The sequence below is a fragment of the Manacus vitellinus genome, unplaced genomic scaffold (assembly GCF_001715985.3).
Source record: "Manacus vitellinus isolate BGI_N305 unplaced genomic scaffold, ASM171598v3 scaffold_5_pilon, whole genome shotgun sequence".
Classification (NCBI taxonomy): domain Eukaryota; kingdom Metazoa; phylum Chordata; class Aves; order Passeriformes; family Pipridae; genus Manacus; species Manacus vitellinus.
The window spans coordinates 33,598,024-33,623,850 of record NW_021940682.1 but is presented as its reverse complement, the minus strand read 5'-3'; the positions used below and the strand labels follow the sequence as shown (position 1 = coordinate 33,623,850).

At 40.0% G+C, this 25,827-nt stretch overlaps 1 protein-coding gene across 2 annotated transcripts in view; it reads left to right on the top strand.

Annotated features, from left to right (window-relative positions):
• Positions 1-25,827, top strand: part of MSRB3 (methionine sulfoxide reductase B3) — a 103,288-nt gene that overhangs the window by 64,325 nt on the left and 13,136 nt on the right. Inside the window, exons 5-6 of one of the 2 annotated variants that reach the window (XM_008926523.3) lie at positions 9,823-9,920; positions 14,859-17,243. In XM_008926523.3, the coding sequence (XP_008924771.1) occupies positions 9,823-9,920; positions 14,859-15,023 (263 nt within the window). In that variant the 3' untranslated portion in view covers positions 15,024-17,243. Of the gene's footprint in view, positions 1-9,822; positions 9,921-14,858; positions 17,244-25,827 lie in introns of those variants that run through there. The other variant, XM_018080529.2, reaches the window with a different exon arrangement.

Below are 25,827 nucleotides of genomic sequence, written 5' to 3'. Positions count from 1 at the left end.
AATCTTCTCTTATTTCTCCTCTCACTTATTGCATCAGGTTTCTTTTCCAAGCAAATTACTCCTTCTTACATATGTCTTTACCTACAGTAGCGTAAAACAAAACAAGATCCTGAAGTGAGTTGGATGTTTACAAACCAATATTATTCGTCTGCAAAAACATGTAGGGAGTGTAATTGACTTCCACTGTGACTACTCATACTGTGTCTCATTACAAATGATCGTAGCTCTACCTTGAAAATTACTTCCATGTCTTGAACACTTTGTGTATGGTACATTTGTTTTATTTATATATTTGAGTAAAAAATATAATAGAAGAATGATCCAGAAGAAAAAGAAGACATCAAAGGCACGGTCATGGAAGAAATAGCACAGGCACAGAAGCAAATAATAGACCAGTGCTGAGCTGATGTTTGCAGCAGCCATGTTCATGTTAGCACTTGCTCAGTCTTTGGGAGATTTCAGAGGCAAGCTGAGCTTCCCCCAGGAGAGCATTAAAGGAGAACAGCTCCTCATGAGATTGGTTTTAAGATGTTACTGTTTATTTCCATGAACTGTGTCACTGATTACACGGTATGGCTGTGAAAAGGTTTCCTTTGAAAACCTTCTTGAAAAAAAATGTAGGTTTTAGGACAAAGGGCATGCTTTGCTTTACAAAACAGAAGGTGAACATTACAATCAGAAATACAAACTTTTCCATTTCAATAGTAACAGTTTTCAGAAGTTTTCAAAGTACAAAGTTTTCCACAGAAAACTTAAAGGAGTGTATGTGAGTGCGTGTGCACATGAATATGATTTTTGTCAGTTTTCTGTGAAGAAGGGTCTTTATTTTCTAGTCAGCATTATTACCCACCTCCTTTTGTTTGCATAAGAGGTTGTTAAGAATATTTAAACCTCCTCCCAAACCAGCACTAACTCCAAAGAATCTAACCCTGCAAATCATTCCTTTTTTTTTTTTTTCTTCTTTTAGGATTTTGTGCTGTGCTGTAGCTTTTGCATCCTTTTATGCATGACAGCATAGTGTTCAACTGTGCATTGTAGAGACAAATTCTTAGGCAGAGGATAAGGTAAAGTTGCCCTGGGTACCAAGTCCAGGGTGGCAGAAGTACCTCAAAAGTCTTTGCGTGAAGCTGCATGAAGGAGGCCTTCAGGACTAGGTTCCTTGCAGGGCTTGGTAAGCCTGCAGTTCATGATGAGATGTTCCTGCCCTGGGATAAAAATCCTGCTCTAGAAATGTATCTATTTTAAGGACTAGCTTAGTGAATGAGATGTAATATTAGGCAAAGAGGAGAGTTTTGCTCTCCACCACTTCATAGTAGCATGAAAAGGAGCCATACTGCACCTCTCCATACTCTCCTCCTACAGCGTCTTGTCCTGTGGCCAAATGACCCTTGCAGCAGACCTGGTGATTTGAGGCTCTGTCTTCACCCTGCTTTCAGTGCTCTATTCTGTCAACCTTTGGCAGACATTGCCATCAGCTAACTGCCCCAGTTTTTGCCCAAATCCTGACAAAAACTGTCCTTGATAGCCACGAAAATTATGTCCATTCTTAGTTATTTGTGACCAAGTTTCCTTTCCAAGACAGCTTATGCAATATCTAAAGTAAACAGAAGAAAGGGGGTCTTTGTATTTCTTTTCTTTTTGCTTGTGTGTTTGTTTGGTTGGTTTTTTTAATCAGTGTAATAACTCTTTCCCTTGTTTCAGAACTTTACAGCAGTAATGAGAACCTATTTGTCCAGCAGAAATGAAGAGGGTGCTTGTATGCTCCAGCTCAGTGCTGGAGGCACTGTAGAAGGAGGTTTGGTAGAAGGAATATAACTGCAAAAAAGGAAGACAGTACAGACTTCTTTTTTTTTTTTTTTAATGTAGTTAAAATTAATTCAGTCAGAATTCCACCTCTGCAGTTTCAGTTTTAAGTGTGTAACTGAGTTCTGGCTGTTCTTTACAAACTTTATTTCCCAGACATGCATAACAATACTAAGAGGAAACTCAACAAACAACTTGTGGATGTTCATTACTTGAAACACCCCATGACAAATTTTTCAAATATGTACTTCATCAGTGACTGCTGTTCATTTCAATGCCAGATACTGATTATTAAAAGGTTGCATTTGCTGGTTTTTTTAACTTTCTCTCTGAACATACTGCATTAGGATTTCAGTTTTGTCACTTCCATCGTAAGGCCTGCCAGCTCTACTGCTATCCTGATTTAGTCATCCTATGTGAAATCTTTCGCTATTTTAGTGAGCTGCACAGATAACTTGTACGTATACCAATTGCAAGATATTTTGCAATATATATATTTGTTTTACCAATACTGCTTTTGGAAGGAAAACAAAAACATCTATTCGCAGTTAAATGCTTTGGACTGAGGTTATTAGGTCAACAGTAAATTTTAAAAACTATTTGAGACATTTCTTGATGGCATTTTAAAATTATAGCTTAAGGTTACACTGCTTCACACAGTTCTGTTTGGCTCCTTTGATGCTGAAGATCTACAGCTGACTTATGTGTAAGATATATTTTTTAAAACATTAGCTATGATTTAAAGTAACAAGAGACACTGTTCAGATGAGGGGAGAAATCCATCCTTTGGGAGGAAGTGAGTTAGGTTCAGTAGTTTTGTTGAACCTGAACCAAGAAAGAAACCAGTAGTAACTCAATCTTTTTAAGAAGACTTGAGGAAGATCCCAGCTTCTGCCTACCTGTAGATTTTAGCAGCAGCCTGTACATTCAAGATGTCAGGAATATTACAGAGGAAGGCTCTGAAAGAGCAGGCTTATATTTATCAGTGTTTTAGAGCACAGTGAAAGCATTAAGGAAGCAGCTAGAGCAAGAGCAATATTGTGATAGAGTTATTAATTGCTAAAGAGAGTAGGCCCCATGCTTTTATTGCTCAAGAGACATCAGGGGCACTCTTGTTCTGAAAAATTCAGATGTCAAATGAAATCATAGATGCAAAATTTCAGATCTCCCTTAACAATCATTTTAAATAAATATAACCTCATCCCACTTACAAAGAAATAAATCTGGATTGCATATGCTGTTTCATGGTAAGTTGTTTTGATGCTCAGAGTGCTGTAGTGGAAGAAAACAAATATCACCTTTATTCATGACTTTCACTTTTTTATTTCCCTAGTGAGAAACATAAAGGAAAAAACAGATGATGATTGTCTCATAAAAGCTGCTGTTAGAAGTTCAGTTGTTTTGAAACATTCCCTTCCCACACTGTTCTGCCAGAGTGGTATTTGCCTGCTGCAGTAGCCCAACTTTGCTGTTAGAAAGAAGCCCTCTTTTTACTTTTTCTTCCAAAATTAAGCTTCATTTTGCCTTTGTGTTGTCTGCCTCCCCCCCAGCCGCAGCCTAGCTACCACTCTGATGCTCTTTTGACATGTTCTATTGAAAAACAGTACGACATTGTCCTTCTTATATCTGGATGGTGCTGGAAAGGAACAACCTTTTTTTTCCGTGTGGAATACGTATCTAATGTAAAGCTGTTCACTGATGAACAAGAATGTTTCAGTGCCCAATTCTGTTTCGAGCTACATTTGGGTAAATTAGATGAACCTCCACAGATAGTAATGTTACCTGATGGTAAAATAATTGTAAGTAAGAATATTCATTATTCATTCATCATCATGGAGATATTATGAAAAATAACCCAGGGTGTTCTGTGTTAGCCAAAAAAACCCCTATATCTGCACAGGCATGCTACATAATAGCAACATGTCACTTTGTAGTTCTACATTAAACTTTTATGTGAGAAGTTACAGCTGTGGATGCCTGTGTCTTTCAGATTCTGTTTCAATAAACCTTTGAGAGAGAAAAAAGTGAAGGCCCTTCAGCTTTACAGCAGTTTCAAAGCAGAAGCTTTATTACCTTTTTTTTTTAAATCCTAATACACTTTATGTTTTAAACAGACATAGCTTTTCAGTGAAGATAAATGATGAGACTCTACCTTAAAAAGCCTTTGGGTTTTCTTTAATCTGCATTAGGTTAAAAGGGAATCAGAATTCTAAAAATAGGGCACATCAGAGCAACGGGGTATTTTTCAGTTCAAGGTCCTCTTTTCCATCTGGTGCCATTTGGTAGTTCTAACATCTTCCATCTTCCCCTACTTCTCCATCTGTAAATAACTGACTGAAGTAAATACTTCGAATAATTACAGCAAAGAATGATAAAATGCATATTGGACTTAATCTCTTTGGGATCTACAATGAAAAACATAAATACAGACATCACAGTTATTGAAAAACTGTGAGGTCTCTAGTCAGCAGGTGTATGAAATGGGAATAATGTCAGAGCATTACATGTTTTGGGTTGCAATTGTGCTGTTCAAAAAAATGTCAAAAGGCATATTAGATCAGGAGAGGGGAAAAAATAGCCTAGCAGGGTTGATTTTCAAAAGTAGCCTGCCGTTTCACTTCTGCAAATAATTATAGACTCATATCTTAACGATTAGATATCTAAATGCTTGCATCCATTTATTAGGAAGTTGGAGACCTAACTAGAACAAAGTATATGCAAACTTGCAAAACTGGAAGGAGGTTTGAGATGCTTCTAAAACTGATTAATCAGTCAGCTGCTGGACTGCTTTCCAAAAGCTTATGGGAACAAAATGTCTTTCTTTTTTTTCTGTGAGGTCAATATCGCCCCAAGAAGGAGTCCTGGAATAGCCCATGAGATAAGGTGCTTTAGAGCTTCCTGGGTTAATGTGAAAGAAACAGTCTATTCCTGTAGAGTTTAATATCTCTACCAGGAATGCACAAAATGGGCTGGACTATGGGCACACCGTTTGCTGTCACTGCCTTCCTTTGACATTACAAATATTTTGGCATCTCAGTTTGAGAAGGAGACAAACTCTTCGGTTTGTCAGCTGTCTGGGACTGCTATGTGCTGGCAACCTGTGCTGTCCTTATACCCACCTTGTGCCAGCTTCTTGTGTAAGTGCCTGCCATAGATAACTCATTAGTTATATTGAGTCAATCAAATACCTCGAATAGGAGGTCTGAAAGTGGGAAAGAAGATGCTTCTTTTGAATGATTTGAAACCCTCTGCCCATGGTGGCAAAAGGAGCATCCAGCACTGGTTACCAAATCCAACATTTCTCATCTTCCCTGTTCTTCTGTGTTGCTGCCCAGGGCAGTACGAGGCAAGAAAGCATTCTTTGATGGAGAGGAATAAACCACTGTCCCCTCTTTACCAGAATAGGGACCATTATGAAAAACAAAAGATTTGGTTTTGGTGAGAGGGTGTGGGGTGAATTTTAGAAATGTTGTGCAGCTTTTAAAAAATATTCTAATATTTGTCCTAATATTTTCTAAATATATTTGTCCAAGAATGAGGAAGAATAGGACATGACTCAGTATGTGTGACACCCAGCAGCGTAAGATCCTTTCTGTTACTCATGCAAGATGGAGCGGAAAAGATCTGTCAGTTTACACATGTTTTTCATGTGTAAACTTGACAGAATTACTTGACAGAAGAAAGTTTCATTGCTTTATTTAGTGTATTTTAGATCCAAGAAAGGATAATTGCTATATATCTGAAAAATTATTCATCTCTGTGGCTTGCTAATTAACTTAATAGAAACTGACCCTTAGGACATACCAGCCTGACTCCCATGCAAAGGATTGTCAGAGCGAGCACAAACATAAGAGACTCTGATTTTAAAGCCTGTTTATATTGCCAGTGTAGTGTGAAGTGGTTGTGAATCTAAGAATGAGCCCATTTTAGATGTCTAGAATGCATTAAAAATTGTTGGCCATTACTGTGTCATACTGTCCCTCAAAGTAAACTTTACTTTCAGGGATAAATGTATTCACAAATCTTAAGTGCTGTTCACACGGACAAAAGTGCAAATGTCATTTGAAGTTGTTCACTTAGCTGGGAAGCTCCCCCCGCCCTCATCTTGTCTCTTGCAATTACCCTTTGCCCCTTTCCTCCAGAGACTGTTTCTTCCTAGCTGGTATGTGTTACCATCCTTCAAAAGACAGCAGCCCTGTTACTGCTGCCCATCAGATGTAGTGAGCTAGACCTGACAGAAGGCCATCACCCAGGGAGGGTTGATTCTCAGAATCACAGTTTGCAACGGGTCTCCTCCAGCGCCCAGCCTCTGCAGTGCTAGGGGCTACTGTTTCTCTCTGCTTAGCAGAAGCAGAGGAGATCCAAAATGGTCATCTTTCCCTTCCTCCCTCACCCCATTCTCTACAGGAGAATGTGCTTTACAAGTAGCCAGATAGCTTTCAAAATGGACCGAAGCTTTAATGCACAGCTAAGGGCAGTCTAAAGTGTAGAGGGAGCCAGCCATTTTGCAGCCCTACAGCTGGGAGGAGGTAGAGGCGCAAGAGGACAGGAGTGGGGGACTGGAGCCAGGGTGGCAGGAGAAGTGGCCTGGCACTTGCAAAAAGGGAGGCCACTACTGTGTCATTTACCACTTATAAAGACAGAGAGATCATATGAAGGGTCCACAAGGTTCTGGTTGGATTTCTATGTCACTAGGAGTTAGCTAATATGCAGGCAAGAAGACTGCTACTGCTATAACTTTTTCCTGGCAGCTTTTGAAGCAGACAAAATGGCAAGAGAAGGCTTAGCAAACTATCAGGTGGGTTTTCCACTCTAGCACAGGAGAGGAAGTGAGACAGCAAAGAGGGGTTGATTTTCCTGGTCAGTTTGACTCATCATGGCTGGGCTTCGCGAGCGAAGATTTGGGAAGGGCTCTACCCACGTTTGTTGCAAGCGCGTTGGTGGCTGAAAAGGCCAATATGAAACAGGCATGTCCGGTTGCAAAAGGCACAGCAGAAAGACTCCTTAGATGGTAAATTCTGCAAGGCACGATTCTTTCTGCGTTGTCTTTTCTCCTCAAGGGTGATCCTGTGTGCTTTCTAAAAAGCATCTGCAGCGTTATAGATGGTGTGTCTCCAGGTCTCCCGATTGGAGGCCAGAGTGGACCAGTTATGTTGATCAATATGGCCAAGGCTGAGATGTTGTTTCAGGGAGTCCTTGTATCTTTTCTTCGGGGCTCCTCTCTTGCGGCAGCCAGTGGCAAGTTCACCATAGAGCAGGATTGACTCATCAACTCAATGAGCAATTCACTTGTCTTCCTTTCAAGGTCAACAGACTGGCAGTGTGTCTCACTGCACCCTTCAGGACCTTTTCTATTCCAAGGTTTGCTCAACCCTAATGGAGTTTGTCCCAGGAATGCTCGTGCCTGGGTCGCCATGTTGCTCAAGAAGAAATGACTTGACGGAGAGTTAAAATTCCAGACTGTAGAGGCACAGTCTGTTTCCTATTCCCTCTCTTGGGGACCATATGTTGCAGTGGTGGAGCCTGTGGAGCATGTGTCACATGTAGCATGAACTGACAGCCTAATCTGAAGTCACTCCAGTTGGGTACAAAAACTCCTTTAGGAGAAGCTTGCCTGTTTATATAGGTTTCAGATGACTTCAGTTTTTAAAAGTGCATGGAGTGCATCTAAAGTAAATAATTTTTCTGTGGTGAATGAGAAGAGCAAAAGGAGAAATCTGGAGAAAGAAGAATACATGGTCTTTCTTAATGTCAAAGTTGACATAAACACGTCTCCTCCAAACCCCTCTCACAAGATGGCTTTCTCAGCAAGACACAGATTGCTTCAATCTCTTTGTAGCAGTCTTTGAAGCTTCCCCCTTATTGCTGTTATGGAGGAGGCAGGGTTGTCTTTGAGAATTTCTGCAGCCCTGAAATGTGCCTCCTCCGAGGGCTTTCACATGATCAGATAGCTGGTTGCTCCAAACAGCTCCCTCTTTGGAACTTCTCTGCCATCACACAAGGGTAAACTGGTATGTCTGTTTTGCAAAATTATTAAATTAAGAAAACTAAAAAGGCTTCATTAAAAATATTCTGACAGGTTCTATGTAAGGCCTCAATTTTTGTTAGACAGTGACTCAGCTAAGATGATGAATGGCGTTGGAAAGGAGCCACCAATTGGGAGACATCAATTTTTCTGTCAACGGGATAACCCCTTTTACAAAACTTGTCATATGTTTACTTTTTTTCTGTTTGTGAAGGTAGTTGTTTGGCAGCAATATTTTGCATGAGGGGAAGAATTTATAAATTGGGGTTTTTTGTGGTTGTCATTCCTGTATTGTTTTGAGTTCCTGTCTTGTAGGATATTTTCCTTGTTCAGGGTTCTTGCTCTTCAGTCAGTGTGCTGTCTGTAACCCTTCCATTTTTAATACTTGGAGGGGGGATGACTACTTATTTCTCCAATGAGTTCTGGAGTGGAAACACCTGTAATGGCAGTAGGCACCTTGGGAATACAAGACTTGGGGATTGTAATGTCTTCAGGTAGCTTAGGAATGCTACTGTGTGTGTGTTACTAAGAGGAAAAGAAATACATTTCTGAGCATTTATTTATTAAAAAAAATACATTTGTTATGCTTATGTCCTAGTAAATGTTCTTCCATACTTAATAATTTAAGATACAACTAAAGACATAGATTTTTTTCCAGTTTACACATTTTCTGTGCACACATTCAGAAAACTTGATAGCTTCCACACCTCCTTTTTACTGTATAGGAAATTTTACTCACTTTTCGTATGGGAAGCTGTATATATCCTATATTCATCTGTGTGCAGTGATTTGTAGCTTCTGCTATGTTTCTTGATAGCTTATTGCAAGTCATTTTATGAAATCACTAGTAGCAAATGCTTAACAGATATTAGAAGAAAAAACAAGTTCTGTATTCTTAGGCATATGTGTAACATATAGGGAGAACAAGAGCTGCCTGTGCATATTATATTTGGCAAGAGACTGAATGAGAAGAACAGGTAGCTGGTGAGATTTCAGATGGGCACTGGTAGATGTCAACATCTTAAAGCCTGTCAGGTTCTTATATGAGAACCCTGCTTCAGGAAACGGAGCATTATGATGGTTTTTGAGAGGTGGCTGAAAAGTTACAGCTATGTAATGGGTTGGTTTTTACCTGTGTTGTGGAGAGGGGGAGAGTTTACATGGAATAGTTAGAGTATGGAAGGTCATTATTTAGGTAAGTGGCCATTACTGGTAGGTCAGGTATATACCTCATCATCATCTGGAGTCAGGTCATGCAGCTCAGTGCTCAGGTAGCAGCTGCGTTGAACGTGCGCATTAGTGAGTGCAATTGTTTTATCCTGGATATAGACCACATGCAGACCACCCACTGGTGTCTAATATAGGCATAGTTATGATTCCACTTGTCCACGTCTGATCTGAAGCACTCATTACTGTTTTGAAATGAGACACAATAGTAGTCATTTCACTGCCTCTAATGTGTGATGTGTCAGTGTCTGAGCACATCTTTCTGGGTTTGCCTTGGTGAAGGCAAAGATTAAGGCAGGTTTTGGGGCTCTAAATTGCAATTCCCCAAATCTTTTAAAAAAGTACCTTTAGACTGCAAAAGCAAAAGCACTTGTGTTTTGTAAGATCTTGCTGTTTATCTTCAGGGTGGAATTTGTGCTTTTTTTAAACTGATGTTGAGGCTGAATCTGGCTTACCTGAGCAATCACCTTTGTTCCCGAGCTAAACTGCTACCACTGCTTTTGGTGGAGTGCAGGAATCCCTGTGGAGATGGAAGATGGGCAGCTAGTGGCAGCTTAGTCCTTTCCTGTAAACAACTTTGTATTTAAGGGGTAAGGTGTTTTTCCAAAGTACCTAAGTGATTTAGGATAAAAAATCTCCATTTCATTTATTTCCAGGCTCTGGAGTGAGATAAACATTTTTCAAAGTGTGATTCTATCCTGCTTTTTACAGTGCTATCTACCACAAAGACACCCTCTTTTCCTACCTATCTTGTTCCTCTTTTCCAGGTTGGCCTTCCTTTTATGATGTGATCAGTCCTGATGCAATTACTTTCAACGATGATTTCTCCTATGGGATGCATCGGATTGAAATATCCTGCAGTCAGGTTAGTTTATAGCACACACAGACCGTTCTGATGGCAAAGGCTGCAAAAACCATTACAGCGTGCTGTAGTTTCCTTGAGATTTGCAAACCTTTCAGTGCTATTAAATAGTAACCATTGTGAGAGGGCACAATGGGTTGTAGGTATAACAGCTGAGTGGAGCGAGCTGAAGGCACAAAGGGCTCATTGGAATGCACATTGTTGTCTCGTGAGATTTAGCAGAGCAGATGTAAATGGTTGGACTCAGTGCTGAGTTTACAAAAATAGTCTTCCTGAAGAGGGTCCCTACAAAGGAGCTTCTGAGCCTGAGCCTGAGCCTGACTCCACACATGAGTAGTTGAGAGAAGTTGAAAGCAATGGAGTGACTGTCTCTGTGCCGATTCCATCACTCTACATTACTGTGCAGCCATGCTAACTCATTCCCAGCACTCATTCCCAGCGCAGTCCTAATGGCTACTTCAAACAATCCCATCTGCCAGAATAATGAAGTCAGTAGTCCTTCAAAAGATGCCCAAATTTTCCGTTATCTGTCTTGTTCTCTCATGCTTTGTACTGCCCTCCTTTCTATGAAGGGAATGGCATAGTCATTACCTAGCAAAGGGAGAAGCTGCTGCATTGGTGTCCAGCAGATGTACCCAGCAACTTGCAGTCCTCTAGCTCCACATGCTCAAACTCCTCCTGAGAGAAGCAGCAGCTTCATTTGAGCAGTAATAATTTGCTGTTCTCCTTCCAGACAGTATTGTTGAGGGGTTTACTGATTTCATGCCTGACAATATGCATCCTTACTAGTCAGTCAGTCCTCATGTATAACACTCAGTGAGTTAAGAAGCTTCTCAAGAGTATCCATTACCTTCAGTCTGCGTAGAGCATTTGGCCCAATATGTTAGTCAAATTAATGTGTCTGCTACTGTGTCATGTATACTACATAATTCTGTCATTTCTACATTGATTATATGCTTTAGAAGATCCATTCAACGCTTTATGGGAACATCCATTTTCCTAAATTCCCTAGCAAGGTAGCAATGGGATGGCAGATTGGGAAGCTTATGCTTCACTGGCATAACCAAAAATGCAATCCAGTCTCTTTAACTCTGCTTAGTAGACCTGAATAGTGCTAAAATCAGCTTACTGCCAACTTCTGAGCCTGTATCTGTTGACACACTTCAAGAGATGGCCAGAGCTCCTGGAGAAGCCCAAGGCAGCCTGTGGTCAGGCCAAGGAATCTGGGAATGTCATTTACCTGTTGCCAAACAAAATAGTGTTAGCAGAACCTGAGACCAGCAGTATTAGCAGCAGTCACCTGCAGACACCATAAAATCAAAGCAAAACCAAACCCAAAACCTGAATTTGAAGGAAAAAATATGACCAAGGTTGCTAAATAATCCAATAGCAACTTCCTACCAGCTATTCCAACTTCCCAGGGCAGTAACCCCACAGATGATCAAGTCACACAGAAAAATAGCTTGGGGAGTGATGAACATCTTTGCAGCCAGTGCTCAGCACAGTTAAATCTGCCACATTGTGTATCTATAACAAAACCATTTCCTCCCCTCCTTGGAGCACCAGGAGTGTGAATCACACATGCAGCTGCAAAAAAAATGCAGTTTTACTGCAACCTGAAAAGCAGTGGGATTGATATGGCAGGCCTTGGTAGAAGTGAAGAGAAATACCTTCTCCCACACTGCAAATGATATTAATGATGAAAAAGCAGTTGATTTTTCTTTAAAAGTCCTTCCACTTGTCTGAGGGAATAAAAAAAATCTCTTTTAATGTTCTCCATTATAGAAAGCAAACACTGGGTGAAAAATCACTGTAATATTAATCAAAGACATCCATGGGATTATCCTAGAAATAACTTTCACAGATTTTGGAAACACGTCACCCTGAGTGTATTTAAAAAGTCAATGAGTAGTGACAGATAGAAGTTAATACAAAGGCATTTGAAGAATACTGTAAAACTGGTTGCATCTCTCTTTTTTTCCTCCTTCCTGTTCACGAGTCCCTTCCCCTGTGGTCTCCCTAGCTACTCTTTCTACCTGTACAAATCAGTAAAATTCCATAGTCACAGAAGTACTGTTTGCACACCAGTAGCTTTGACTTTGCTACGGCAGCTGACTGCAGGCTGCTTTCCATGCCTCCCAGCAGCATATTAGAACCAGGAGGCTTGGGACATCCAAGCATACTGACAGTTAGCAGTGACTCCCCTTTTCTGCTCCCAAGCACATATTTCAAATGCTTTAACTTATTTCCCTGTCCAAGTGCATTCTGGCCAATATATTTATGTGCAAGGCTGCAACAGATGATTGTTTCTTTTTCAGAGGCTTTCCAGGCATGTATATATGTCCTAAAAAAATGGTCAGCACCTATTATGTGTGATGAGGACAGTAGTCAATTCATCCTTTATACTCTCAGCTGAGGGCCAGGTTTCTTATACTGTGATACAAAGGATTGAATTACATTTCTGTTTATGGCAGATGAGTTATAGAATCCTCTACACAGAGAATTGCCACATAAATTCTTGGTTAGGGGTAATCTCAAAAGGTTACAAATTTTGCAGTAATCCAATCCTGGTGTGATTCTGCCATCACAAGAAGGTGTAATGAGACTACCTCAGACTCTCATACAACTTTTCAGGTTTTGTGAGGAAAACCTTTTTGACAGATTGTCTTTATAGTCTGTATGTGAGTATATTACTCCTACAGACCATTTCTCTCTACGGTTTCTCTTGTTCTGTTTCTGTTCAGTAGAGAGGGAGTGATTTATCTTTTGTTAAATGTTAATCTGGAAAAGATCTGTTTAACACTCCCAGCCAGGAGGTTTTGAAGCATTCTTAGTTGAAATGAGATGATTTAATTAGGATGCTGAGCATTTAGAAAAGTACTCTCTCTGGGACACTTAATTTTTTTTATTTTTTTCCCAAGGTATGGAAAAGCTTTATAGTCAGGTGAAATGCCTCATTGTTAGATACCCTACTCTGAGAAAAAGCTCAAATTTTCATCCCAAACTGCCTAGAAAAGGCCTTCAATATAAAGGAAAATGAAAAAAAAATAAGCAGTGAAGAATGGAGGAAATGGTAGCAAGACAGCAGTCTTTCAGGAACAAGACTTGAAGCTTTGTTTCTCTAGGTCCTATTCAACTTTCCTTTGCCTTTGCTTTATTTGCCATGTTTTATCTTCCTTCCTTACAAAGCTGAGCAGCTGCTGCTTAACCCAGTCATCCATGCCATTTTCCGTTGCCTCTGGGAACACATCCTGCTGATACCATGGGCTAGAAGCCCTCAGTTGTTATTTGGGTCCTTGCAGGACTGCCATGGCTGTCTTAGTGACTTCCAGGAGCAGGGAGCCTGCCCTGGAATGTGTCTGTAAGAGTGGGACCAACAGGTGGGAGAACTGAAGCTTCATATGCTTACCTGTCCTGCTCCTGGAGGCAGTGAAGAGTGTTGTTTCAGCTGTCATTAAACAAGAAGAGTTTCTGTCCTGCCTAGCTAGTGTGAAAGCCTTCCCCAGCCTTTCAGTCTGTTGAGACAGTTTAACATGAAGGCAAGACTTTACCTGCTTCTACAGACACCCTTCCTGCTGCTTTGTTAAATGAAAGGCTATAACAGCAGGAGAACATTAGCAACACATTAACTGCAGGGTAGAGATTTGCTGTCGCTAATTCGTTCACCGTTTGGAATAATCACTATTGCCTCTATGTATTTGGAGTACTATGAATTAATTAAATGTTTAGAATAATTTGCAGTCTTTAATTTTTGCAGTCTGACTGCGAGCCCGGGAGCAGCTCTGTGATCTCAATTACATCATTCCAGCTCTCACTGAGGTCAGCTATTGACTTGCAAGGCCGAGGCTCTTTGGTAAAACAGCATGACTTTCCTGTTCAAGATAAATATTTCTCCAGTGCAAGGTTTTATTTTTTTATTTCTTGTGACAGGCTGTAAAAATGAACTTGTGGAATTTAGGCAACTAATTACAAGAAGTTCTAATTACCCATTTAAGTTGTCAGCCATACTGTGCAGTGATAGTAATCTTAATTTTTGAGTAAGGTTCAGTGGGATTAGCTTCTTCAAAATATTGTACTCTTCTGTAAAGGACTGTTACCTTTCTTACAGACAGGAGCAGTAGTGTTCACCCTGGGTACCACTGCAAGTGTCTGGGTCTTATTCATGCAGACCAAAGGTAGTTTCATATTTCTTACAAAAAGCAAAGTTCAGCATAATTTATAATTACTCCCAACTAAAGATTATTCATTTAGAAATATTGTACATATCTTTACTACAGGTCTTTTTCAGTCACCTGTCCCTATCTCCTATACACTACAGAAATTATTAGAGATGAATAGGATGAGCTCCATCCCCTCTGGGGGGCAAGGAGCATTGGAGTCCCAAGAAGAACCCTGATGCTCAGAAGATGCCAGGCTGTAGAAAGGAAAATAAAAAAAAGACTGTGAGGGTACACACTGAAGAATATCTTCACTGGTTTAGGTCCTCGCAAGGATCACCGATGTTTTAATGTTTTTTTTCACCGAGGGGTGTAGCAGATGGCTGCAGGCTGAGGAGAGCCCAGAGCTCAGGCTGTCCCTTTCTTCCACAAATATCCTTAACAGCAGTAAGTGGTGCTGCCCTCACCACCCCTTTTTTAACTGAGCTCCTGCCATGAGGTCATTCCAGAGACAGGCGGCTCCTCTGAGATAGTGGTCCAACCAACCACACTCAGCAGCATGACAGGAAACACCCAGAAAATTTGGACTTGGAGTCTTAGGTGCCTGTGGTATCTCAGAAGATCATCTTCCTGAATCACTCTTACACATAACTGTAGGTTGTAAATCCCACCTGAAAGGGCGAAGTAGGCACCAATGTGCTTCCTATTAGTCATTACCTAATACCACAGTGATGCCGTCGAGCTGCGCAGAAACACAGTGATACTCTGTTGTATTTTGTTTCAGTGTGGTGCTCATCTGGGGCATATTTTTGATGATGGACCTCGCCCAACTGGCAAACGGTACTGCACAAACTCTGCTTCATTATCTTTCAAGCCAGCAGACAAGAGCAACGCTGGAGAAGGCAGCGGTAATGCCAGTCCTGCCCAAACAGGCAAAGCTGAGCTGTAGGAAGAAGCAAAGCCTGCAGAAAACTGCGCTGATCCCACAAGGAATGTTTTTTAAGTTGCCTGCTCTCTTATATCCTAAGAATGTTCAAATATATGAAAGCATTTTGCACCATCCTTCTTCTTCCTCACTTTTTTCGGAACCGAGGCCTTGCCTACCAGTGCATTTACTATATAATTGGATTGAAAAATGTGTTTGCTGAGTCCACAGGTTTTCTTTTCCTTTATTTTCTTTGAGATTTCTTTGGGGAACCTTTAAATTGAGAGGCTGTGACATCATTAGTTAATTAGTTTCTTCTTAATGCTGTGTTACTCTAGGTTTGAGCACTATTCCTTTTTGTGTGGGAGATGGGACTTATGTTTATCTCCAGTCTAAAGGAAACTTCTGGATATAAGAAAATCCTGAATTCCTAGTGCGTCTCTGCTTTGTTCTGACTTGTGAGGCATGCAGCCTTTGGTCATATGTATTCAGCCATCTCCCAGCATCAGCCACACCCTGCAAAAACTTGTGGTTATGACTGTTCCTTCCCAACTGAGAGGGGTGAATGAGATGTTAAGACCATCCTTTGGCTAATTTACTGCCAAAATTTCAAGGGTGTGGTTGAGAGGATGCAAACATTATCTCACCATCTGTTTCCCCTTTGTTTGGTATTTAAATCAAGGTTTTAACTAGTAAGGCTCACTTTTGCAGGCTACTAATGAGGCTTTTTCTGTTTGTGAGGCCTGTTCAACAAGTGTAAAGCAAATCTGAATTAAAGCTGAAAGCTGCAGGGGGTAATTATATGGACAAGTGCAGAGATAAACTTGCAAAGTGAAGTAGATGAGGGATGACAGTAGGCTCTTTATCGTGTCCGTTTCTACAAGGATTCAGAAACATGACGGAGTGCTAGAAGGGAGTTTAGAAATGAATGCAGTAGAAAGAGGGAGACCCTCCTGAAGTATTCAGTTTTAAAAATTATCTGGTCTGGATGCATACTGTCTACAAGACCCCAGCCTTTAATTTATGCAATTGTGGTGTAGGACATGAGTGACGGGGTTGGTGTAAGAAATGAATTTGAAAAAAAGCCTGTAAGAGCTCCAGAAATTTTCATGTAGAAAAATTTGGTGACCCATAACTTATTTTTCTCATCTGCTTTTAGATTTTGGTCAATCATAGTTTGTCTAAAATTGTGCATAATACTGTTCTTTAAGCTAAATAATACAATATTTGCTAACACCACTTTGCCTTTAAATATTGAGAGACTTAATATGGTATTTACTTTTATTAGCAAACTTTGTGACTAACGTGTTTGGATCCAATTTTATTTCCAGAAGGAACAAAGCAACCACTGATTTTTATGGAAGCAGGATTGAGGTTTTTATGTCAGGGATAATAAACATATTATCTAAAGTGCAAACATCCTTCAGTTAAAATATAGCTACTGTGAAAGCATATGGAATGGTCAGAGTTGCCTTTTTTTTTTTTAGCAACATAGGAAAGACATGAAAAAACCATACAGTACCTTAACATTAAATAGAGGCAAAAAAGGATGATAAATATTTACAGCAGAAACACTTGGCTTTGCGGTAGTGAGCACCTACTCAAATGAGTATTTCCCCAGATGTCATGCAAGGAATTGCTCATTGGCTGCAGGAAAGGTTGTGCAGCTTGACCTTTGGTGTTTCAAGGCGGTCGAGTTTCTCCTAGTCTCATTGTTTTTTAGCAATTTCTTCTATGAGGACTGCTTTTATTCCTTGCTTTTATTTAAAGAAAAGCAGTTTTTCTCTACCACATTTTCTGACCTAAACATAAAAAAGACAGCATCTATAAAAATGTGGTACGTAAATGTAGTTTAATTCCGGATTGCTGTTCGATTTAAGTGTTATCAAATTTCAGTATATTCCTGCCTTATGTTAAAGAAATATATTACTTAAGCTTCAGAACACAGTAATGTATGCTGTCCTACAGGAGATTTATTTTTGCAGGATATGGAATGCAATGAAATGAGTCAATAAGGTGAGGTGTATGTGATCTCTGGGAGTTAGATCATAGGAAATGCATTGTTCTCATGCACAAACTATACCACAGCACAGTGCAAGGTAATACAGATTTCCTTTTATTGCTCTTAGAAGGTGCTAGTAAGAGCTAGTATTGAACTGTCCAAATTTGGTTCAGTCTGGTGATGATCATGACAGAGGAAACTTGGGAGCTAAGCATCATGTATAGAACAAGAGAATATTTCTGTATGTTTAAATTTTGCACTGTCTAGATGCTTATAAAAACTGAATGCAAACTGTGTAGAAATAGCAAACTATATTTTCTGATATCTCTATTTTACTCAGATGTTTAAATAACATACCTTAAAAATCATGTAAGTCACACATGTTATTTATATACACTATATATATATATAAAATTGCACATGTTTTTATATATATATATGTACACACACATATATTATTCAAGTATAATTTTAGCCTTCTGTACCTTTTTAATAAAAACCTTTCCTTAAGAGGGTTCAATACTTTTAAGAAATCAAATATACATTTTTCAAATTAAATTTGTTTTCATATATTTGTTGTACACAAATATAAAATAAATAAATATTCTTTATAAATAATTCTCTTCTGCTTCCTTATTTTTCTGGTTTTATGTCAGATTTTTGCACCCCTAGCTGCAGCATGTCTTAGGGAACTGCTTTTACTTTGCTCAACTTTAACTTAGCAGCAGTTTTAGCCACTTCTGAGACATGCAGTGTGGGATGTGGTGAATGTGGCAGGCATGTTGTAGAAGCCCTGCAGTGCCCAGGTTCAGTCTGAAGTGGAGAAATTTAGCTGGAAAGTTGGTTTCTGCCAAAGTTTCATCTCCAAGGATGCAGGTTTGGAATACTGTACAGGCAGAAGGTTAAGGCTACTCAGGAAATCAGCCCTGCAGTGGATTTTAAAAGAGGGAGGGGCAGAGGTTGCAGGCGGTTTTTAAACCAGCTTCCATGTTTGTGTTTGTGGGAACCAGAGAGTTACACCAAACTTAATTCCCTTGCTAATTGTTCTCAAGCATTGCTGAGTGTCCAGATGACACACTACAGACTTTTTTTACAAGTTTAGTATGAGCCATCTTAGTCCAAAAATTAATCCCTTGTGGCCTTTTGTGTCCCACCCTTCCACTGTAGTTCCCTCTCAGAACTGTTTGATATTTCTGAAATGAGGTACTAACTTGCACCCACTAAAAAGAGATGCAGGGCTGGATGCTCCATGGGGGCTTTGCCCTGTGCTCCCAGCAAAACCTGGACAGTCCATCAGCACCCAGAGGTGCTGTGCTGAGGCAGGTCTTCAGAGGCATGCAGTTCTGTTGCTGGTGCTGGCTTGGCAGTAGACATGGAGGATGGCTCTGTGCTCCAGTCCAGCTCAGGACAGGCTGTGTTTTTCAGGGCATGGCATGCAGTTATTCTTAACACATGTACACCCCACCACTTCAAAACCAGGGCAATTCCTATTAAGAGACACTCTCTCTGCTCCTCTGTTCCCCAGGGTGCCCCAGCCACAGGGTGGGAGAAGCAGTGGTGGCAGGATCAGCAACGAGGCCAATTAACTAACTGCTTTGAGATTCTCTTATTGTTGTAGCTTTATGGCTTCCATATATTAAAGGCACCTTAATTGTAAACCTTCTTCACAAGTTCTATCAGGTCTCATACACTAAAAAAACCTCAGTGTGTGTATATGAAGTGGTTAAAACTGAGGCCTTACTGCAGTGACTGCAGCATATGAATAAGACAGAATCATTAGTCAGCGTTTCTGTTTGGGTAACTGCAAAGAATGCAGTCACAAACATCCAAGTATGGATGTGGATGTTGGTACTCAATTGTACTGAATGTTCTCAGTCTTTATTCACTTAGTTTTGTTTTCCAGTCCATTTACCCAACTGAATTTTTTAAGCCATGAGGCTAGACCTTCTCTAACAGAATTTTTGGTGTATACTCATTTTTTCTTATTGTTCAGTATTACAAAATGTCTGCAGTTAAATGTCACTCTATGGCCAGCAGTCCTCTTGTCCTTCACCCATGATCTTGGAGGGGATGTGAAATACATGATATGGACTACTTTTCTTGTCCTAACTCAGGTTTCAAAATCATTCCCCCTCTCTTCCTCTCCTTGAAGGAATTTGAGGAGGAAAACAAAACAGATGTCAGCACTTTCTCCATTACAATCAGTGTGCTCTATATACACTTGTTTACAGAACAAATGGCAGAGTATTCAGTGACACCAGAAGCAAATTTGTCAGCTTCCAAGTTCAGTAGAGTAAGAAAAAATATTGCTTAACTCATTGGCAAACTGAACTAATAGTTCTTGTTTTATTGACTATTAAAATGAGGCCACCTACAGGTCCTACAATAAACCTGCAAAAATGTTTAATCCTCCATATGTGAAGACCTGCATTCCAGTCTGCCTTGCTCCTGCTTTGTTATAAAGAGAAGTTGTACATCACAGGGCCTGACTAGGCTTTTCAGATCAGACCCATGACAGCAGCCAACAACTGCATTGCTTTTACAGTCACAAAAAAAAAAGGTGAGATAATAGATCCAAGTGATGAAATCACTGGAATAGCCAAACTCCAAGCAGTGTAGGCCTATGATGCTCTGAAATCCTTTTACACAGCTTACCAGTGTGGTAGTAAGTGCGCTAAGCAAAAAGGTCTCAGTTATGTCCACATGTTTTTGGGACGGGGATACACTTGAGCAGCCCAAATCAAGAAGGAAAAGTGCACTCAGAAGCCTTCCTCAGGACCTTCTAGGACTTGTAGCCAGTCTTCTTAGACCTTTAGTTTAGCCAATATAGGCCAGCAGAAAAGAGAAACGGTTCCAGAAAAGAGAAGAGGCTTCCAGTTTCAAACTCCTGTTTTTACTCACCTCTTGTTAAACAGTTTGCAAACACCGAAGACATTTCACTCTGCAGATGTCTTAGCCAATGCATTCTCAGTTGCTTCTCTTTGTAGTTTTAGTGTAGATGATGACTGTGTTCTAACTTCTTTTAGCCAGGAATTTTACTGCCCTATTGCAACAGATCCATTTCCATCCCCTCCATTTTCAGTTATTGCAAGGATTTGCTTCTGTTTTGTTTTTCAGTAGATGGCATTCCAGACAATGGTATATTATTATTTTCTTTTCACTGTAGAATAAAAGCTATCTGGACTGTGACTTCATCTTGTCTTAGACCTTGTACTTCTCACTTCTTGTATACCAAAGTGGAAGGAATATATGTTCCCCAAAATACAAGCAATCACCTACTGGTAATATAAGAGCCATGTGTGTGTCCACTTGCTGGGAAAAGTAGCAGTTATTTGGAAAAGCAAAAAAGATACATCTTTGTTGGCCTGTTAAAGTGAACAAGTTGATTTTGTGTGTGGACTAGTTAATGTTCATGTTTTTCCAGGCCATCCTAAAGCCCTTGTTCTTGCATTTTGGTTATTGTCTCCTCTTGTTTACAACTTCATTGTTGTACGTTTCATACAAACATGAACATCTGGAGAACATCCTCAGGTATAACTGCTGGATAGTGCAGAAAATATCTGGCATGATCTGAAACACTTTTTTCTTCTCATGAAAGTACACTCCTGGGACTGGGAAACTTCGAAGGTCTGTAATGGTGTAGAGATCCTTTCACCTCCAGAGCACCACTTCACATTTGCCCTGGGTCTGTAACAGCCAGCATCCCTAGTGATTTGTTAGCTGTTCACTGTTTTTTTGTGAAATTAGTTAGTGCTGGTACCTGTTCACAGAAATCACTGTGGCAGTATCCCTCAGTGATGCTGCAACTGGTGAGGAGATTGAATTCCTTGCTGTAAGAACAGTTGGTTTCCATCTAGAGAGTAGTCAGGAGATGGAAGGGTAGTTGGAGGGTGGGGAAGGGGAAAAAAGAATTTGCATTTTGCCCCATGCTGTTTGCCTCTCTGGTTCACTTTAAACTGCATGGATATTCATCATGGCATTGTAGTCAGGACAATTAAAATAACAGTCTTGTGAAACCCTGTAAAAATAGGTCCTAATTCTTTACCTCATTCTGATATTTGTCTAACGCCATTGACTTTAGGAAAAAAGCTCCTATAAATCTGAAGGGATGGAAAGGACTACAGAGAAAGATTCCTCAACATACTTGAGATAAAATATTTTCAAGAATCCTCAAAATCTTTGATAGGAACGGGCTGCTTTTGGAAAATCCTACTCCTCCAAATAACTAGTACAGAGAATGTAAGTCCTAAAGACCATGGACCAAATTCTCAAAAGAGAGGTCTGAGCTCACTCGTCAGTGAGCCAGTACCCCAGCTGCCTCTCTGCATGCATCTCTATTGCTCGTTTTCATACCTTCCTTTACATGCTGCAAAAGGTAGTTGCAATCACAGTATTTTCATACACCTTTGCTGCATAAGCCCTGTTGTACAGGATTTTGAGAAAGGTGATAATTTTTCTTGTTCCTAGTTTGAACAATTTCTAGGGAAAAAAATCCAAACAGGTTGTTGGTTTTTTTCCCCAAAGCTGAAAAAAGTCTAAACAGTATCTGGAATTTGTTGCCTTTATATTATCAACTTCCGCTTTGTAGGCTACCATCAGTCCCAGCAGTCACCAGTGACCATGAATTCAGTATTCTCTGTTGATAAATTACAATTTTATCTTTGTTTGGCTAGGGCTTTTAGTAGCCTGCCAACTCAAAACCATTGCCTAATATATCATTAGAGGGCAAATACGTTTCTATGTATGTCTGTGGCGTATAAGCAGCTCCTGCCACAGCCTGGGCATTTCAGCATCCCTCTGAGGAATGAAAGCAGTGCGTCAAATAATTTAGACTGCGGATTTTTCTTTTCAAATAAAATATTTTTTTGTTTTTCAAGGTCAGACACTGTGAGCTGTTCAGGTCACAAGACGCCAGAGACTGTTTACTTTGGAAAACAAGGACATCCGTAGTGGGAGGTGCTTTTAGCAACACCCAAATCTGGTGTTTTAAACCAAACATCAGCCTGGCCAGAGGGCAGCTTCACTCATCCTTATGGACACCATGACACAGAAGGAGAGCGTCGAAGAGCTGACTGATGTATATGTAGCAGGAATAGTATTTGGTATTCTCACTTATGAACTCAGATACCTCGAAGCATGCAGAAGATCCTCAGATGACAGGAATAAATATTTTGCACTGACTGCAGTCAGTGTTTACAGTGGAAGGTGATTTCTTGAAAGGCTGAGGCAGTGCTCAGTGGTGGGTTACATCTAAAAGCATTTTAGTCATAGTGGAGCAGCACTTTTCCTACACCCAGATGCCAAGTGAGATAGTAGTAGGTTTTCCTCTTCCCTTTGGATCTTTTATTTCATCTTTCAATTGAGTCAACTATTCAGGTGATGTAGATTTCTAAAAGTCAGATTTTCTTCTAGGTCTTTAGTGGAAAAAGAGAATAAATTATTCTTTGAGAAGTTGATTTTGAGTGGCAAAAAAAGCCCCAGTGTGATAGGTTCCTACTATTAGTACAAATAGAGATACATTTAGACACAGTTTTGCTTTCCTTCTGAATTGCAGTGCATTCCCTTCTGAATTACTCGATCAGCTGAGGCACAGATTTTCTTCTCCTTGCTAACCGGCCAAGCCCACTTTTCCTAAGAGTACAGGATTTCTCATATGTGTGGACAGCTTGGCTGAAAAGGCATGGTCTCCTAGACCTTATTGAATCCTCTCTGGAGAAACCATGTGTCTCGAGGCATTTCTATCCCTCTGTGGGTGGCCATGCATGAGTTTATATATACTGTTTAAAAATGTATGTGACTTTCTGTATGTGGATTATTTTTTTCGTCCCAGGTTTTACACCACAAACCAAAATTGCTATAGATAACTACTTTACTTCTGTGAAGACATTTGTTTTCTGTTGACGTTTAATTAGTAGATACATTCTGTGGGTCAAGTTAGAGGGCAAAAGGAAAAGTCAATTTTGGATGATTCAGCCGATTCTTAAGCAGCGTGGTGTTTAGAAATGTTAAACTGCAATAAAAATCCACATCTGTGTGGACTCGTCTAGAGTTTCACAACAGCAGTGAGAATAGGGCACAGAGCTTCCTATTTCAAATGTCTTCAAAACATCCTTTAAAAGAATCTCTATTAGGTGTTAGGAGTATAGAGCCTATGGCATCCAGTTTCACAGTTTTGACCATTTAAGAGAGATGAATAAAATAGGATTGGTTTCAGAAGTGCACTGTGAATGGATTACTGTTTTAGCTCTGAAAATACACATTGCTTCCAGCAGTATAAAATTGAGGGAATGTTTATGCCACCGGTGTAGGAAACACACATCTCTTTTCTCCAGTGACTAAACTAGACTAATGAGAGCTATCAAACTTGCTAATGACTGAAGGAAAGCCTTTCAGTGCCTCACACTGGTAAAACCTAAGTGTTTGCTGTAGCATTACTTCCAACTGACACCAGTGTGAAAGAGAGGCAAATAGCAGGCAGCATCAGTGTACCACAGTAGTCCATGTGCTCTTAGTGGCAGTGAGTGAATGTGGAAGAACAAGTCCAGCAACCCCAGGAGACAACCACATGAATCACCAAAGGCACACTCAGTTACCTTGGGCCTTATCTAGTAGATACATCCAAACTAACTGTATTTAAAACCAGAAAAAAAAAGGAATATGAACTCTATTGCTTTCTGTAAGGAAGGATAAATGGGCAAAATGGCAGAGCTGAGCCACTGGTCCAGGAGATCAGTGCCACGAGGACAGGTAGAGAAACTGCTAGTACTGGCAGATCTCAAATATGAGTCACTGACTTCTGCTTTCCAAATGCATATGCTGTCCTCAGAAATGCATAATTTTAATGTGTTTGTCATTATACAAAGAAAAATCCACTCAATCCAACAGCTTGTCCTTATCAAGACCTGTGGGCTGGGCAGTCAGAGTGGGCTGTGAAAGAGTAAGTCTAGGATTGTTCACAGGGTGGTAGTTAGAGATGCCTTTGAGTCACCTGAGGCAATCAGTGTTTTTAAAAAACAGTCATTAGCTAAGAATATTTATATTTTGAGGATAATGGATAACTTGGGACAAAATGCTCACCTTCAGCTCACAAAGAGTTTTCATGCCTGAGATTGTATTTACAGTTTCAAAAATTCATGTCAAAGTCTCCAGGTTTCTTTGAAGACATGCATGAAGAATTATATGGTGAAACATTTCATTCTGGCTGTGAAAAAAGTTAATTCAAAACAACTAAAACATCAGCCATAAAGATGTACAACATTTTTCAGGAAGCCTTGTCCACCTTGAACTAATGTTTTCATAAAAAACAACCTGCCCATAATAATCACTGTTATTGAAAAGACATCCCAAGGTTGCTGTATGGAAATATGTTAAATACGTTCTGAAATCCAGTCTAATATAATTTCAACATTAGAGCTCATTCATAATCCTGTATTAAAAGACTATGCAATTTTCATGAAATATGTCTGTCTGTGTAATCATGAATGCTGAATATTGTCATGGCTTTCCAGGAATTTTCAGCCTCAATGGAGAGGAAAGAAAACTCTTCCAACTGGACTTCTACACCACTGAGAAGAAATAACAATAACAGCTCTAAACTTAAAATAAATATTTCTGGAAAAATACTATCTTTTCAAAGAGGCTGTAGTCTGAATTTCAAGCTACTAGTTATATGACACAGAGGCTTCGAATGTGCCTGTGGTTACAGCTCCTTGCTTTGTATGGCACTGGGGACAAACAGTCCCAGTAGGAAGGAATTTGTTTACTCATGCCTAAATTTAGAAAGCGATCCTTCAGATGGAGCTAGCTTAAAGCCCATGAATATTCCTGCTTTGAACCCGCAGTTTACAACTGAATGTAGTTGTTACTCTTGTCAATTCTTTCTAACTGCACAGCATCACATATGCATGCAGCATCACAGGGGTGGAAAAGTAAAGAAAATTTTCAGCATCATCATACATCTGATGTGTTTGCATGAGTACACTAGCTGCTTGTCAGGAACTTCTTTGTGTTTATCAAAAAATAAAATAATTTTATTAAAAGAATCAAAGCATACAAAGTAGGTAAAGCACATACAAAAGGGTGAGGAGTGGGAAAATTCTGCTTCTCTTTCTAGTGTTCCTATTTGCTAATGGCTCTTTGATATTTTTCCCTTTTATGAGCAACCTTTTTTTATTAGTGGAATATTTCTGGTTCTGTGGCATAACTTTAAAATGGTTGGAAAAATGATACAACTGGGATCTCAATTATTCAGCACAACCATTTTAATCCTTCATGTTATTTGATCCAGTACAAGGTAATATACGTCTTATTTCCAATTAGAATACAATTCTCACTATATTCATCATCTATCGATGTCTGCTTTTCCATTTGCCAGAGACATGAAACTCTGTGATTCAAAGGGTGTCATTCAGCCTCCCCTACCTGTGGACAATTATACAGTGTCAGCAAGGCTGCCTGCAGGTTTGATGCCTGTAGCCTAGGGCAGCTGGGAGCTGCTATGCACTTTCTTTCCTGCAAAATTTCTCACCAGCTGACAGCATAATGCAGAAATGGTTCCTCCATGTTTCCACAGCCCTATGCCATTTGTATGAGCAATATTGCAGAGCAAATTTGTTTGAGACTCCTCAACTGCATGTGGCAAAAATATCATTTCTCGTACCTGAGGGCCATATCCTGCAAACCTCTTTGCAGTGCTGTGTGCTCTGTGACCCTACACTTTGCTCTTCCTGCTGTCCTGTGACAAATTCTGCTATCTATGTCAGAAAACTCTTCAGAAATGTGTCCCTTGGACTTCATAGGTGTTTACCCAGCTTTAATTGGCCAAGA